The 14,106-nt window shown below is 37.4% G+C and overlaps 1 protein-coding gene across 2 annotated transcripts in view; it reads right to left on the bottom strand.

Annotated features, from left to right (window-relative positions):
• Positions 1-3,793: 3,793 nt before the first annotated feature.
• The window catches only part of LOC114239985 (uncharacterized), a 35,383-nt gene continuing 25,070 nt past the window's right edge, over positions 3,794-14,106 (bottom strand). For both annotated transcript variants that reach the window (XM_028170432.2, XM_089728005.1), the window contains 4 exons: positions 13,248-13,435; positions 12,591-12,689; positions 10,020-10,147; positions 3,794-4,144 (listed from right to left, as the gene is read on the bottom strand). In XM_028170432.2, the coding sequence (XP_028026233.2) occupies positions 4,101-4,144; positions 10,020-10,147; positions 12,591-12,689; positions 13,248-13,435 (459 nt within the window). In that variant the 3' untranslated portion in view covers positions 3,794-4,100. The remainder of the gene's footprint in view (positions 4,145-10,019; positions 10,148-12,590; positions 12,690-13,247; positions 13,436-14,106) is intronic.

Genomic DNA, 14,106 nt, shown 5'->3' on the forward strand with positions numbered 1-14,106 from the left:
AGGGTCTTCAAATTAAGTTTTTATAAAAATTAACTTATTTATGGTCAATGACCTCCGAACCGTAGCCGGCTAGGTGGTTGAGGAGAACCGAAGACTGGGCTCAGTGATGTGGATTGGGAGAAGCCTATATCCAACAGTAGATGACTGTGTGATGTTGATGATGATGATGATAGTTAATGACTACGTCACTTTAATGGCAATGTAACCAAAGCAAACAGATACTGGTGGTAGGACCTCTTGTGAGTTTGCACGGGTAGGTACCACCACCCCGTCTATTTCTGCTGAAGCAATAATGCGTTTCGGTTTGAAGGGTGGGGCAGCAATTGTGATTATCTTGAGACCTTAGAATTTATATCTCAAGGTGTGTGGCGCATTTACGTTGTAGATGTCTATGGGCTCCAGTAACCACTTAACACCATGTGAGCTATGAGCTCGTCAACCAATCTAAGCAATAAAAAAAAAGTAATGCTATTAACTAATAACGCAGGTTGGTACCATAGATAATGCAATCAATACACGGTCAGTTCAACAGTTCTCGTTATTCTGCAAAGTAGTGCATTTTTCTTTAATTTCCAATCTAAATATGTAACGAGTAGCGCGTAAACACTGATAGGTAATGATTACTCTAGAACAGTGATTCTCAACCACTGTTCCGCGGCACTTTTGTGTGCCGCCAATTTTCAAAAGTGTGCCGCCAAATTTTGCGAATATATAATAATGTTAATATTATTAAATTATATCATTTTAAAAGAAAAATATTTTAATCATGAATATATATTTAAACCCACAAAAAAAAATTTATAGTATATTTTAGTTTATTTCGTATATAAAATTTTTTTGATAAACTATTTATGCAGTGTAAGTAAATAATTTTTATCTTTTTTTTGTGTGCCGCCAAATTTTGAAGTCGTTAAATATGTGCCGCAACAAAAAAAAGGTTGAGAATCACTGCTCTAGAAGTTTCAATTCAGCTGTAATCTAAGTAAGTATGTACAATATACAATATCGAATAAATGAACCAAAAATATTTATCTTTCTTATTTTCTCCTATTGTACAAATGTATCTGCTTTTTGACTGTTTTTTGAATGTAAATTGTGTTTTAGTGTGCAATAAAGTGTATTATTCTCTCTCTCTTTCTCGTTTTATTAACGTGAAATGTTAAAAAAAATATGTTTTGTTTTCATTGATAATTTAACAATAATAGTATAGGCATTTTAGGGATGATAACAAGCATGTTTTTTTAACTTCAATGAGCTACTTTGCTTTACAATCTCTGAGAGGTTTGAGGGGAGACCTCAAAAGTAGTCGGCGACTAGCTTATCCTTGACTTCGCGGATGTCCATGAGCAGCGATGACTATAGTAATAAAAAATCACATGGAATTTTCAAATATATCTTCATTGACGCAGCGTCTGTCTTGAAATTGAATGAAAGTGAATTTTTTTTGTGTAATATTAAAAATACTATAGTACTTTTCTAAATAATACTTTTTCACTAGACAGTTTCTTGTCTTTAACCATGCCGGTACTTCTGCTAACTGCCGTATAACGTAGAGAGAGCTAGTGTCATTCCGCCTAAGTATTTACGGGTTACGGGTATTTAATGGTGGTAGGACCTCATGTGAGACCACACGGGTAGGTACCACCAGCCCGCCTATTTCTGCCGTGAAGCAGTAATGCGTTTCGGCTTGAAGGGTGGGGCAGCCGTTGTAACTATACTGAGACCTTAGAACTTATATGTCAAGGTGGGTGGCGCATTTACGTTGTAGTTGTCTATGGGCTCCAGTAACCACTTAACAACAGGTGGGTTGTGAGCTCGTCCACCCATCTAAGCAAAAAAAAAAGGTTTATTAACTTTTCCGAGTTCTAATAAATTATCTAATATTTATTTATTCAACTTCATACAGAAGAGTATATTGGCGGACTTAATGCTTAAGGCATTCTCTACCAGTCTCTTCCAGTGTGGTGTAAAAGTGAGATAATCTTATACCTTTAAACGAGCAATTCTTGTGTATTAATATATATATATATAATCTGAATCTCGGAAACGGCTCCAACGATTTTCATAATATTTAGTATACAGGGGATTTCGGGGGCAATAAATCGATCTAGCTACGAATTATTTTCAGAAAATGTTGTTTTAATCGTGTTTTCAATTTTCAACTTTATCGATTGACTCTTCCCGACATCTATTGGTGAATAATAATACTATTAAGCTATTTCAGCAGATGGCGTTGTTAAGCCACCCGAAGCCAATGAGTGTTTGGTTTAAGGTTAGACCAAGAAAATGAATTGTTTATTTATATTATTTGTGTCTTTTTCATATAAAATATAAAAAAAAACCGAGTCATCGTCTAGTATACACATTAAAGAATAACAAAAAGGTGATTATAGAAAAGTGGAATCCATGAGTTTCTTGTCGACTTTTCTTAGCGGAACAACTGTATTTCGTTTCGTTTGTAAAGTGATGAATTAAAAGCTAAATAAAGATCAATCTATACATACAAATAAAATTAGAGTGTCTGTTTGTAATATTGAAATAACCGCTTTTTACTACATCCATATAAATATATATACGGTACATACACCAAAATAACATTTTTTACAATTTTTGTCTGTCTGTCTGTTTGTTCCGGCTAATCTCTGGAGCGACTGGACCGATTTTGATGAGACTTTCACTAATAGGTAGCTGATGATATAAGGAGTAACTTAGGCTACTTTCTTTAGCCCGCTTTTTTGCCCCGCGGCGGCACCCGCAGTTATAGTCGTACCGCGCGCAACATGGCGGGACTCGCCTATCAATAATAAAATCTAATGTTTCCGAAGCGAAGCGAGGGCGGGTCGCTAGTTTTAATATAAAAATAATTTGTAATTTGGTTTGATTAAATTATGTAAACGATCTGAAGTCTTTGTGCTGGCAAATTTAGGTTATTTATCAACGGTATTATTATTGTTTTATATAGTACAATTTAACTCTGCCATTGCCGGTCCCTAGCCCGGATGAGAAAAGAGGAGGGTTGGCGTCGGTATGCCACGTACCCGGCCGTAAAAATACAATGTCGAGCAATGGACGGCGGTCAACTAACCCGAACTAGGGCTTCAGTAGTCCAGAGGAACTAAATCGCCTCTGTGATTCTGCTGTGGAAGGACGCGGGAACCCACCACTAGCAATTTTCCCAAGAAAACCTCTACGTATGTATTGAGCGCTGAAAAACGACGCATGGAGGAGGATAGTACAATTACAGATTCTTCTTTCATTGTATGGATAGGTGAAAGAGCCTTTCTAATATTATGTGGTTAGGGGAGCCTATAAACATAAAAACGTGAATGCCGTCGTCCAGCTTGAGACATGAGGTCGAAGAATTGTATTATATAACGGTTCTTCCACTCTTCCAACGAGCTCTCGCGGCACTCTTCCCGGCAGAAATAAGCACGATGGTGGTACTTACACGTGCGAGCTTACAATGTCTCGCGGCACTCTTCGCGGCAGAAATAAGCACGATGGTGGTACGTGCAAAGATGATTAATATTAAAAATATCACATGTTAAACCTTTAAAACACTCCTGTGAAATTATTATAGTAAGTTTTGAGATTACACAGTTTTAATGCGAGAAGACGATATACAAAATGTATAGTATACTACACGAATTTTGAACGTGTTCACATTAAAGTGATTTCTGCTTAGCGAAAATTCTTCTCGTAAATTGAAAATACTAATTGTATTCCTTAAATTTTATTTATTTTACGTACATGACATACGTAATTAAAATCAAGGTTACAGATAAAAACAAAATTGATTTATCAAAAGTATGTATTGTCATGTCATGCTGTGAATACCATTGTTAACAAATAAGATGACTGCCATAGTGGTGCAGTAGTTAGCGGCTCTGACTGTTGCAACAAGGTTCGTAGGTTCGATTCCCACATCGGGCAAACATTGTGTGATGTTGTACTTTTTTTTAATTATCTATATATTATATATTTATGTATGTCAGTCTCTGGTACCCATGACACAGGGAAGCCTAAATTGGGGCCGGATCACCGTGCGTAATTTGTTCCCAGTAATAAAAATATAAAAAAAATTAGTCTTTTATCTCGTTTCAACTTCGGTCTTTTGGCAGCAGCAAACTGAGGGCAGCACACACTGGAATAGAATACGTACATACATTATTACTAATATATAAATGTAAAAGTCGAAACTGCATTTGTTTGTTGGTGACGATGAGCGCTCAACGTGCAACCTAACTTATACGAGTTAATTCTTAAATTCATTAAATTCATCTCAACGGGTCGAGATTTCGATCCGGTAGTAGATTCATTCGCGAAGCAGCTACTCTTGAGTTGTTAGGTCTCCTTCGGAGGCGCTCGGGCAGCTGTTAGCAAATCCCATTCCTCCTGGCTGAGCCTTTGCTCGCCCACCTGTCCTGGTCAAACTGGAAAGGCCTCCGGGCCACCAGTTATCCTTAAATCATAATAAAAAATATTTATACATTTCGCTTATTAGGCGACATTTATCTTTGTAAATAAAGGTCCGTTTTATTTGGTATTAGCAACAGCAATTCGATGTGTTTAATTGAACTTCAATTATGTTTACCCCATTCAAATAACTGAAGAAGTTTTTTTTCACGATATTTTTTTCAAATTTTAATCTTTAAACATACAAAAATGTGGCTTAAACCAAATAGTTTTTCGCCTTTCGATATATAGAAATAGGCAAAGGCAAAACAGTTCATCGCGGCTCTCCACTCTGTCAAGCGATATTCTTTTTATTTTTTTATTATCAACGGACGAGTTTTAGTGGCATTAATAAATTTTGGAAACAGTTTTTTTTAAAACAAAACCATCTAGAAAACGTAATATTTGCATAAATGAATCTAATTCTTGAAGATTCCGTTATTACGGTTGAATTTCGACAGTTAGATGAACACTTATACAAAGGCCACGAAGTCTAGCTGTGAAGACTTTATACTAGAAACATTCCAGAACCGCCAACACCTTCCGCCAACAGCCAACACCCAACTTTACAAAGTCTCAGTCTACACAACCTATTATTAGGCAGCGGCTTGGCTATGCATTAAGGGTCGCTAATGTCCACACAATTAAGTGGTAACTCACAATTAAGTGGACCGCGGGCGTTACTCAGAAGCGGTTATATCTAAAAGGGAGCAATATATTTCCTAGTCATGAGCACACTGTTACGCGCTGGGGTTCGGGATATATAAAAAATTCTACCGAATTACAATTAGTACCGTATTAGCACTTAGAGCACTTAAAACACTCAACAAACACTTTAAAATTCTCAATTCGCTTCTTCCACTTCGCTTCAAGTCATCCATACATTTCGAGTATTGCGTTTCGCTATCAGACAATAGATGGCGTTGTACTTATCGAGAGTTCTAGGTGCTACTATATCCTTCGATATTCGTTCGACTATTCGGCGAGAGATGGCGTTACTCTTACCGGCATAACAGTACTTTTAGTGTCGACAAAGGCAAGAGGAATTTATGTAAAATTAAACAAATTTTTTGAAGGCTCTTAACGTTAAAAGAATTTTCGTGATCGAGACTTATTTTTTAGCATCGTATTATATAAGATTGGTTGGATAATTATAATAATACTCCTGCATACGTGCTTATAAGATCACAAAGCTTATACAGGGTGATCAAACAAGCAACGATGTATTAAGAAAATAATTTTATCGAGATATTTATATATGTATATTATTATGTCACTGAAGACGGTGTCAGTGGAACAATGAGGGAAGTTCTAAAAAAAATGTATGAAAAAAGCATTGCGAAAAAATAAAAAAGAAAAGAAGAAAATTGTAATATTGCGAGGGGTGAATATAGCGGCTATATTATTTTATGCGTAATTTATATATTCAAAGGTAATTTTAGAAAAATATAAATAATACGTTATTTATACGTAATAGTTACTGAAACACCCTGTATAGATAATATATGGACATGTTTGCCTTCCAAACGACTGATAAAATTATTATTATACTTTACATGTTGTTTGTTTATAATGACGTTATTATACGAGTATATAATAAACTTTAATCTTGCTACTAAGTCAATTTCCCGCGAACTATATATCTATCTATACATCGACCAATCGCGCGTCCAGTGCATCTGTATGCTTAAATTTGTCCTTTGCAAATGTGAACTCGCCATAAAAACGCTAACACTAAAACACTCAGAATCACCTACAAAAATTATCACAGAATCATTCACTCATAAACAATTTGCCAAAGCGAATGTTGGATTTTACATATATAAAAAAAAAAGTTTCAATTGACCTAGTCATTCTTATAGGCTTATAATATGAATTTTAACACTTTTTTTAATCGATTCGAATAATTTGTATGCTTTTAATATATTAACGTTAAAGTCACAACCAGATTAATGTTAGTTACATATTTGGGTGCAGATAATTCTGATGAGACATTCGAGTATACATGTCGCACTGTAGAACCACACGGGAAGTACCATCATCCTACTTATTCCTGTGAATTCGTAATCCGTTCAGATTGGAAGAGTCGAACGCTCCTTATATTGAGACTTTGACCTCATGTCTCATAGTGGGCGGTGGTATTCACGTTGAGACAAACAGTATCACGGTAACCTTTTAACACAAACTAGGCCGTGAGTTCAAACAACTTACTAGCGCACAAAAATAAATAATTATTAATTCGTTTCTGCCTCAAGTAATCTGAATACAATTTAAAAATAAAAATATCTATTGTCTTATGATCGTAACCTAATTTGGATCATTTGGAACAATCAGTGAAATTGATTAATATAAAGATAATGTTAGTACGACAAATTAAATATTCGATAAGTGATCAATCGATTTGAGTGATTTCCTTGAGTTTTTACAATGAATACAGTAAACGACTATTCAAATGCTGACTGGTGGTTCAAATCAAATCAAATCAAAAAAGTTTTATTCAACATAAATGAAAGTACATACTTGTTGAACGTCAAAAGAACTACCGCCAATTCACAAGAACTAGCCTCCGTCCTGAGAAGAATTGGCAAGAAACTCAGCGGGCATGTTTTTTTTTTTTAAATATTAGATAATTTTTTTAATATTAGATTTTTTTAAATATTCATTTTTACAATAAGTATTATAACATAACAATTATTATAATATTGAAATGCCCGGAGCGAGCAACTCATTCCCACTTTGTGCAATCTTCTAGTTATTAGTCGTATTTTAGGTCGTCGGTTATTAGTAGTAATTATTTTTGCTCCATTGTCATGCAGTCTTAAATCTATACCTATAATAGATCTATAGTAGTCATATGCTGTGATATGAATACGAAAGATAAATCATGACGATGCAATTCCTGTGTTACGAACGGTTAGGTATATCGATTTTAAATTAGGCCGGCTCACGGCCAGTAGCTCCGATCGCGGACGTAGTACGATGAAATGCCCCATTGTCATTCCGAGGTCTCGAACTATTTCCATACCGAATTTCCACCAGTGATTTTGGCCGTAAAGACGTAACTAAGTTACTTTCGTATAAATAATATAATTAGCTATGTAGCTTCTAATCTTTAATAGCGTATAAGTAAATTCCCAAACTGTTTTAAACGATAATTTTCTTTTGCGTGAAATAAAGTGTATATTCTTCTGAAAATTAATTTCTGTCTAGCTGTGAAAACTACATGAGAATTCGCTGCATGAAAAGCGTAACACAGACGAAATACACTTAAAAATAACTATTTTGATTTATTGCAATACTTTGTTCTTTTCAGATCTGTATACCTATATTAATTATCAAAAATATATCGTATGTCATGATTTAGATTTTCTAAGCGACCCACTAAATTCTCAAATATATTTCATATTGTGTAAAACATTTCATATGACTCAAAATCGAATCCAGAGAACAGGTATCAATACGAATTTCCTTTTAAACTTTCACTGTTATCTAGATATTGACGTTCGTATTAAGTAATTTTATTCCAGGTGTCGTCTGATCGATGAGAACTATTAAGATTTTATAATGGTGTTTTGAACCATCCCACCGATTTTCAGGTGGTACGAATTTTTTGTAACTTCACTCCTATTTTTCGGTCTAAATCGACCGGCTTATATCTAATACGAAACAATAATGCATTTGGATGTAAGCCAGTCATCCGCAGTGTTATTGAGAAGTCGAACGTCTCAACGCAGTCGGTCCAATCATGTTCTGATGTCTACGCTACGATCGGTATACCTTGACCGTCAATTTGGCCTTCCAATGTGACCGGTTTAGTTACTAAACATAATATAACCTAACGAAAGAAGCCGCGAACGCTGTCATGTTACTTTATAGAACAGTAAGCAACATGTGATTTTTAAATACCTGATTAGCTTTATTACCTCACACGAACGATATCGACAATATGCTGTTGAATTGTTTTTTTTTCTTTGATATCGCGATTATTTCTGGCATTTTCTGGGAAGGAATTAGTCATTATTGCTAAGTCGCTACCAGATTAACGTTTTGTGGATATATTTTTGTGGGATTTGAATAGAGTCCAGTTCTGTTGTAGGCCTGAGAACGGTGGCAGGGTATATTGAAAGTACAGCACTCTCTTCTTCGAGGCGGTGTGCGTTTTCGTCTGGGATCTGGAGGCGGAGAAGTTCGTCGCCGATTATACGTGGCCTTGCGAACTCCGCGATAGTGGGTAGTCACGTTCCAGCGAAGAAGACTCTTATCGCGTCTTTCTGTGCTGGAGCCGTGGTCATGCCGTGCATGTTGAACCCGTCGGCCGGTCTTCGGAGTTCTTCAAGCCCGTACGCCCGGTCTGACAATCTCTCGAGCCACCTGGTGTTAGCCGGATATCGATGCCTGTTTTTTCCCCTACCGATTTGCCTAAGGGGCTATTCCAGCTTCTCGTGAATGTGTGGGTGAACTCACGGGCTCAACCTGAGAGAGTTTGCTAACACTAGCCATATTAAGACCAGTGCTTCGCAGAATCTACCACCGAATTGGAATTTCGACCCATTGAGAAGATCTGGCGAGAAACTCAGTGGGCGGCATCGGAAAAGTCATCGTGGTTTAAAGGATAAGACGCCCAGTGCATTCGTATCGTGCGATGCACCGGTGTTCGAACCGGTGTACCAATTTTTGTAATGAAATACGTACTTAACAAATATTGACGATTAACTTCTACGGTCAAGGAATAACATCGTGTAATAAAAATCAAACTCGCAAAATTATAATTTGCGTAATTAGTTGTAGACGTCTTATGAGTCCGTACGGGTAGGTACCACCACCGCCCTTCCTATTTCTGCCGTAAAGCAGTAATGCCTTTCGGTTTGAAGGGCGGGGCAGCCGTCTAAGACCTTAGAACACATATCTTTTTTTTTTTTTTTATTGCCCTTGCATGCAGACGAGCATACGGCCCACCTGATGGTGAGTGGTTACCGTTGCCCATGGACTTCAGCAATGCCAGGGGCAGAGCCAAGCCGCTGCCTACCGCTTAATACTCTCCACAAGCCTCGTTTGAAGAAGGACATGTCATTGCGCTCGGGAAACACCGTGGAGGGGAGCTCATTCCATAGCCGGATGGTACGTGGCAAAAAAGACCTCTGGAAACGCACTGTGGATGACCGCAGTGGCTCCAGGTAGTACGGATGAACTCTACTCCGGTGGCGGGCGGTGCGATGGTAAAAACGAGATGCCGGTATCATCTCGAACAATTCCTCAAAGCACTCCCCATGGAACATACGGTACAAAATACAGAGGGAACCGAAGTCCCTCCGCAGACCCAGAGGTTCCAAACGATCCGTGAGAATGGGTATCTCAAGGTAGGCGGCGGTATCTACGTTGTAGATGTTTATGGGCTCCGGTAACCACTTAACACCTCGTCCATCCATCTAAGCAATGAATAAAAAATCACTACGTAAATGCCAACATTGAGACACGAGTTCAAAGTCTCATGATCGTTTTAAAATACTTGGTCTGTTCTTCACAGCAGAACGCAACATAGAAATATCTAGACCGAGTATACTTACAAAACAGCATGAACGAGAATCCATAGAAGGTAAGGGTACAAGCTATCGATAGGAAGAATCCGGCTGCATTCGCGCCTAACGCGGATCCGATCCTGCCAAACATCATCACGGCTCCTACTGCAGTTCCTCTGTAACACAAAACTGTGTCTCAAAATTATGTAACCTCCATATGATTTTATGACATAAAGAGGTTTTTTTTTGTCAGGAGGAAATCGCCGGACTTCCGCCCTTCGTCGGAGTCGAACCGACTAAAACCTCCTGTCGCTCAACAACCAACGTCCAAACCTCGCATGAGACAGAACTCATGAAAAGATAAAGGGGGGAAAGTGAAGCGTTTAGTGCGGAGCACATCTCTCCCATCACCCTCTCCCTACATAAAGAGGTTAATATGTTACAAGTGACATAAATGAGAATTTCGAATATTGAAACATCAGAACATTAGAAGGAACATTAGAAATATAAAAGCATTTTTGAAATATTAAAAGATAAAAAACAGTGGTGAAGCAATAGCTTTAAATGTTGTTTCTCTTTATAAGAGCAACTCAATTTGCGCTATAGTTTTACTAAGCTAAACTGTATTTTGATATAAATAAAATAATACATTATATGCATATATATTAATACGCTTTTATTAGCTTCAGACGTATGTATGTATGTATGTTTGTAACGGAATCTTTGAACATGATTTTGACCTCCTTCAAAACGTCGGATTAACTCGAAATTTGGTATACTTATTAAGGACCGATGACAATACAATACATAAAAAAAAATAAAAAAAAAATGAAAAAAAATTAAACTACTAAAAAATGAAACATAAATAATAGTTTAAAAAAACTAACAAAATACGCTTTTATAGAAAATCCAAATAAAAAACAAAATTTTCTCCACGCTTTTTTACAATAAAATATTTTTTTCTTACACTATTTTTAATTCAAATTTATTAAAATTTATTTTCTATTTTTTAGTTGGATTTTCTATAAAAGCATATTTTGTTAGTTTTTACAATTATTTATTTTAAAAGAGCCCATCCGTAACGATACGCTGATGATGAGCTTAACGCCAGATGTGAAACCAAATCGCTAAGGAAGGCCCAGGCTTGCATGTTCCTGAACTAAGCAATTCCTTTAAAACGATAGTAGGTATTGGAATCCTTAGTCGTTTCTTGAATTCTTGCCGATATGATTCTGATAACGAAAATTGACATAACGTGAAGCTAACTGCCATGAGTAAGCTTAAATATCCATTTGCCTTCATAAAAAGGCTGCTCTCGACCTATGGGTCCGCATGGGTAGGTACCACTACCCTGCCTATTTCTGCCGTGAAGTAGTAATGCGTTTCAGTTTGAAGGGTGGGGGCAGAAGTTGTCCTGTAAAACTGCTACTTAGAATATAAGTCTTTATTATTATTGCATGTATGGTTGGACGAGCTCACAGCCCACCTGCTGTTAAGTGGTTACCGGAGCTCATAGACATCTCTAGTAAATGCTGCCACCCACTTTAAGATATAAGTTCTAAGGTCTCAGTATAGTTACAACGGCTGCCCCGCCCTTCAAAGCGAAACGCATTACTGCTTCACGGCTGAAATAGGCAGGGTTGTGGTACCTACCCGTACGGACTCAGAGGATTTCCAGCCACCAGTCTCAAAGTGAGTGGTGGTATTTACATTGTTGATGTCTATGAGTTCCGTTAACTAGTTAGCGTTAGGTGGGCTGAGAGCTCGTCCACGAATTAAAGCAAAAAAAAAAATGAAAACTATCCTGTTCCGGATTCACAAACATTCTGGAGACAGTGTCCACATCATGAATGAAAAAATATTAAGGTCATCTTTGACTTTTCACGTCTTACCTTCGATTGGAGTCTAATTACTTTCGCTCAAGTCGGTTGACGGATTTGATTTTAGAAAATAAACGCACTATATATCACTACATAGTATAAAACAAAGTAGCTTTCTCTGTCCCTATATCTGTCTGTCCCTATGTATGCTTAAATCTTTAAAACTACGCAACGCATTTTGATGCGGTTTTTTTAATAGATAGAATGATTGAAGAGGAAGGTTTATATGTATAATAACATCCATTAAATAGTGGAGAAATCAATAATAAATTACAGTTTCCGAAGCGAAACGAGGGCGGGTCGCTAGTATTGAATAAATTGAATAGAAACAGTATGCTATTTTCGTTTGCGATTTCAACTGCAACTACGTCATAACGTAGGTATGTTTTAATAATATCAGCGGTCCTGACGTCACAGTTATAAAAGCAATCTTGGGTCACCGCCTTCGTTACAATAACATTAAAGTATCATTTGTTTTCAAGATAAGACTTACAAAACAAAACTGTGTTTGTTTTTCAAAAAGCTACTTATAGGGTGAATAAACATAGATTTTTTATTTACGTTAATGTCCGGTCTACGAAAAACAATAATAAATGTATATTTTTCTATCTAAAATAATCTTAGCATTTGGTTTTTTTTTTAACTTTCTTTCCAATTAAAAAGAATAAAAATCAGCTGTAAGGGCGTTTTGTTTAGGTTCCAATTGTGTTAAAAAATTGAAAGATTGATGTTTCCTCACCTTAAGCGCGTTGGAAACAGATGTATCGCGTAGGCAGTCAAAGGTCCGATACCCAGAGCAGTTATTTGTAATGACGACATGGCAACACCGGCCAGCATTCTGCAACGAATTTGACAATAAACATGTTTATTTGCTAAATAAACAATTTTAATTGCTAAACAGCCTATTATTTTTTTTGTAAGCGAATCATTATATTCCAAATAAACTTCTTGCTTTTTGATAGGTCTCGAGTTTTATGTAAGAGGCTATCAGGTAATCGTAAGCAGCTGTACAAAGGTTTAAATTCAAACAGATGATGCTACCGATATATGAAATGCGAAGGCAGAAAACATCAAATGATTGAAATATGAGAGTGTTTTAAGATTTAACTCACAAAATATCACTACCCATTTTGAGGAATAACCCTAAAGTCTGAATGTTATTGGTACGTTGACGATCGTAACCATCATATCAGAACGCGGCGGATCACACCATGGCCATAAACTTTCCTTTCAATAATCGCAAAACATTCCCACTCCTATTTTATCTTTCTTGCACTTCATTTGATAGTATTTTAAGCAGTGCTGTTTCGTTCAGCTTGTAATTTAGCAGCTAAATTAGCCTTGTACCTCGATCATGATTTTTAGGCTAATACCACTATAAAAAATATTTTAGTACCTGTTCTTGCTGAGGCCAGAAACGAGACAGCTGATGCCCACCACAAAGAATACGGCGACCAGCAGAGTCTTCTTGGACAGTGGGGCGACACTTATCGCCATCACAATGACGCTGTACACAAGTGTCGTGACCACCATCACTAGGAGGGTGCTGTTTGAGATCGTATCCACGCACGCGTCAGTAATTGCCTGTAGGAGATATTAATTGCTTAGGTGGGTGGATGAGCTCACGGCCCACCTGTTGTTAAGTAGTTACCGGGGCCCTACATCATACCTACAAAGCTACTACCTTACATCGTGGCAAATATAACGTAAATGCCGCCACCAACCTTGAGATATGAGTTATAAGGTCTTAAATATAGTTAAAAAGGCTGCCCCACCCTTCAAACCGAAACGCATTACTGCGGTACGAAAAATCTTCGTATCTTCAGCGGTAACTTTTTATTGTTAACATAGGCAAAGAAGATGGTGGCCTCTGCGATGGAGAGTGGTTCCTGTGGTTACTGTGGACATCAGCGATGCTAGGAGAACAGCGAAGCGAACTCTAAGAGCTCTTTTTCAAACTCGCTTGCTAGAGGATTTTTTTTATTGCTAGATACCCATCTCTAGCAGGTGAGCTGTGAGCTCGTCCACCCGGACGAGCTCACAGCTCACCTGGTGTTAAGTGGTTACTGGAGCCCATAGACATCTACGAGATGAATGCGCCACCCACCTTGAGATATAAGTTGTAAGGTCTCAAGTATAGTTACAACGGCTGCCCCACCCTTCAAACCGAAACGCATTACTGCTTCACGGCAGAAATAGGCAGGGCGGTGGTACCTACCCGCGCGGACTCACAATAGGTCCTACCAACAGTAAAA

The sequence above is a fragment of the Bombyx mandarina genome, chromosome 06 (assembly GCF_030267445.1).
Source record: "Bombyx mandarina strain Sakado chromosome 06, ASM3026744v2".
Classification (NCBI taxonomy): domain Eukaryota; kingdom Metazoa; phylum Arthropoda; class Insecta; order Lepidoptera; family Bombycidae; genus Bombyx; species Bombyx mandarina.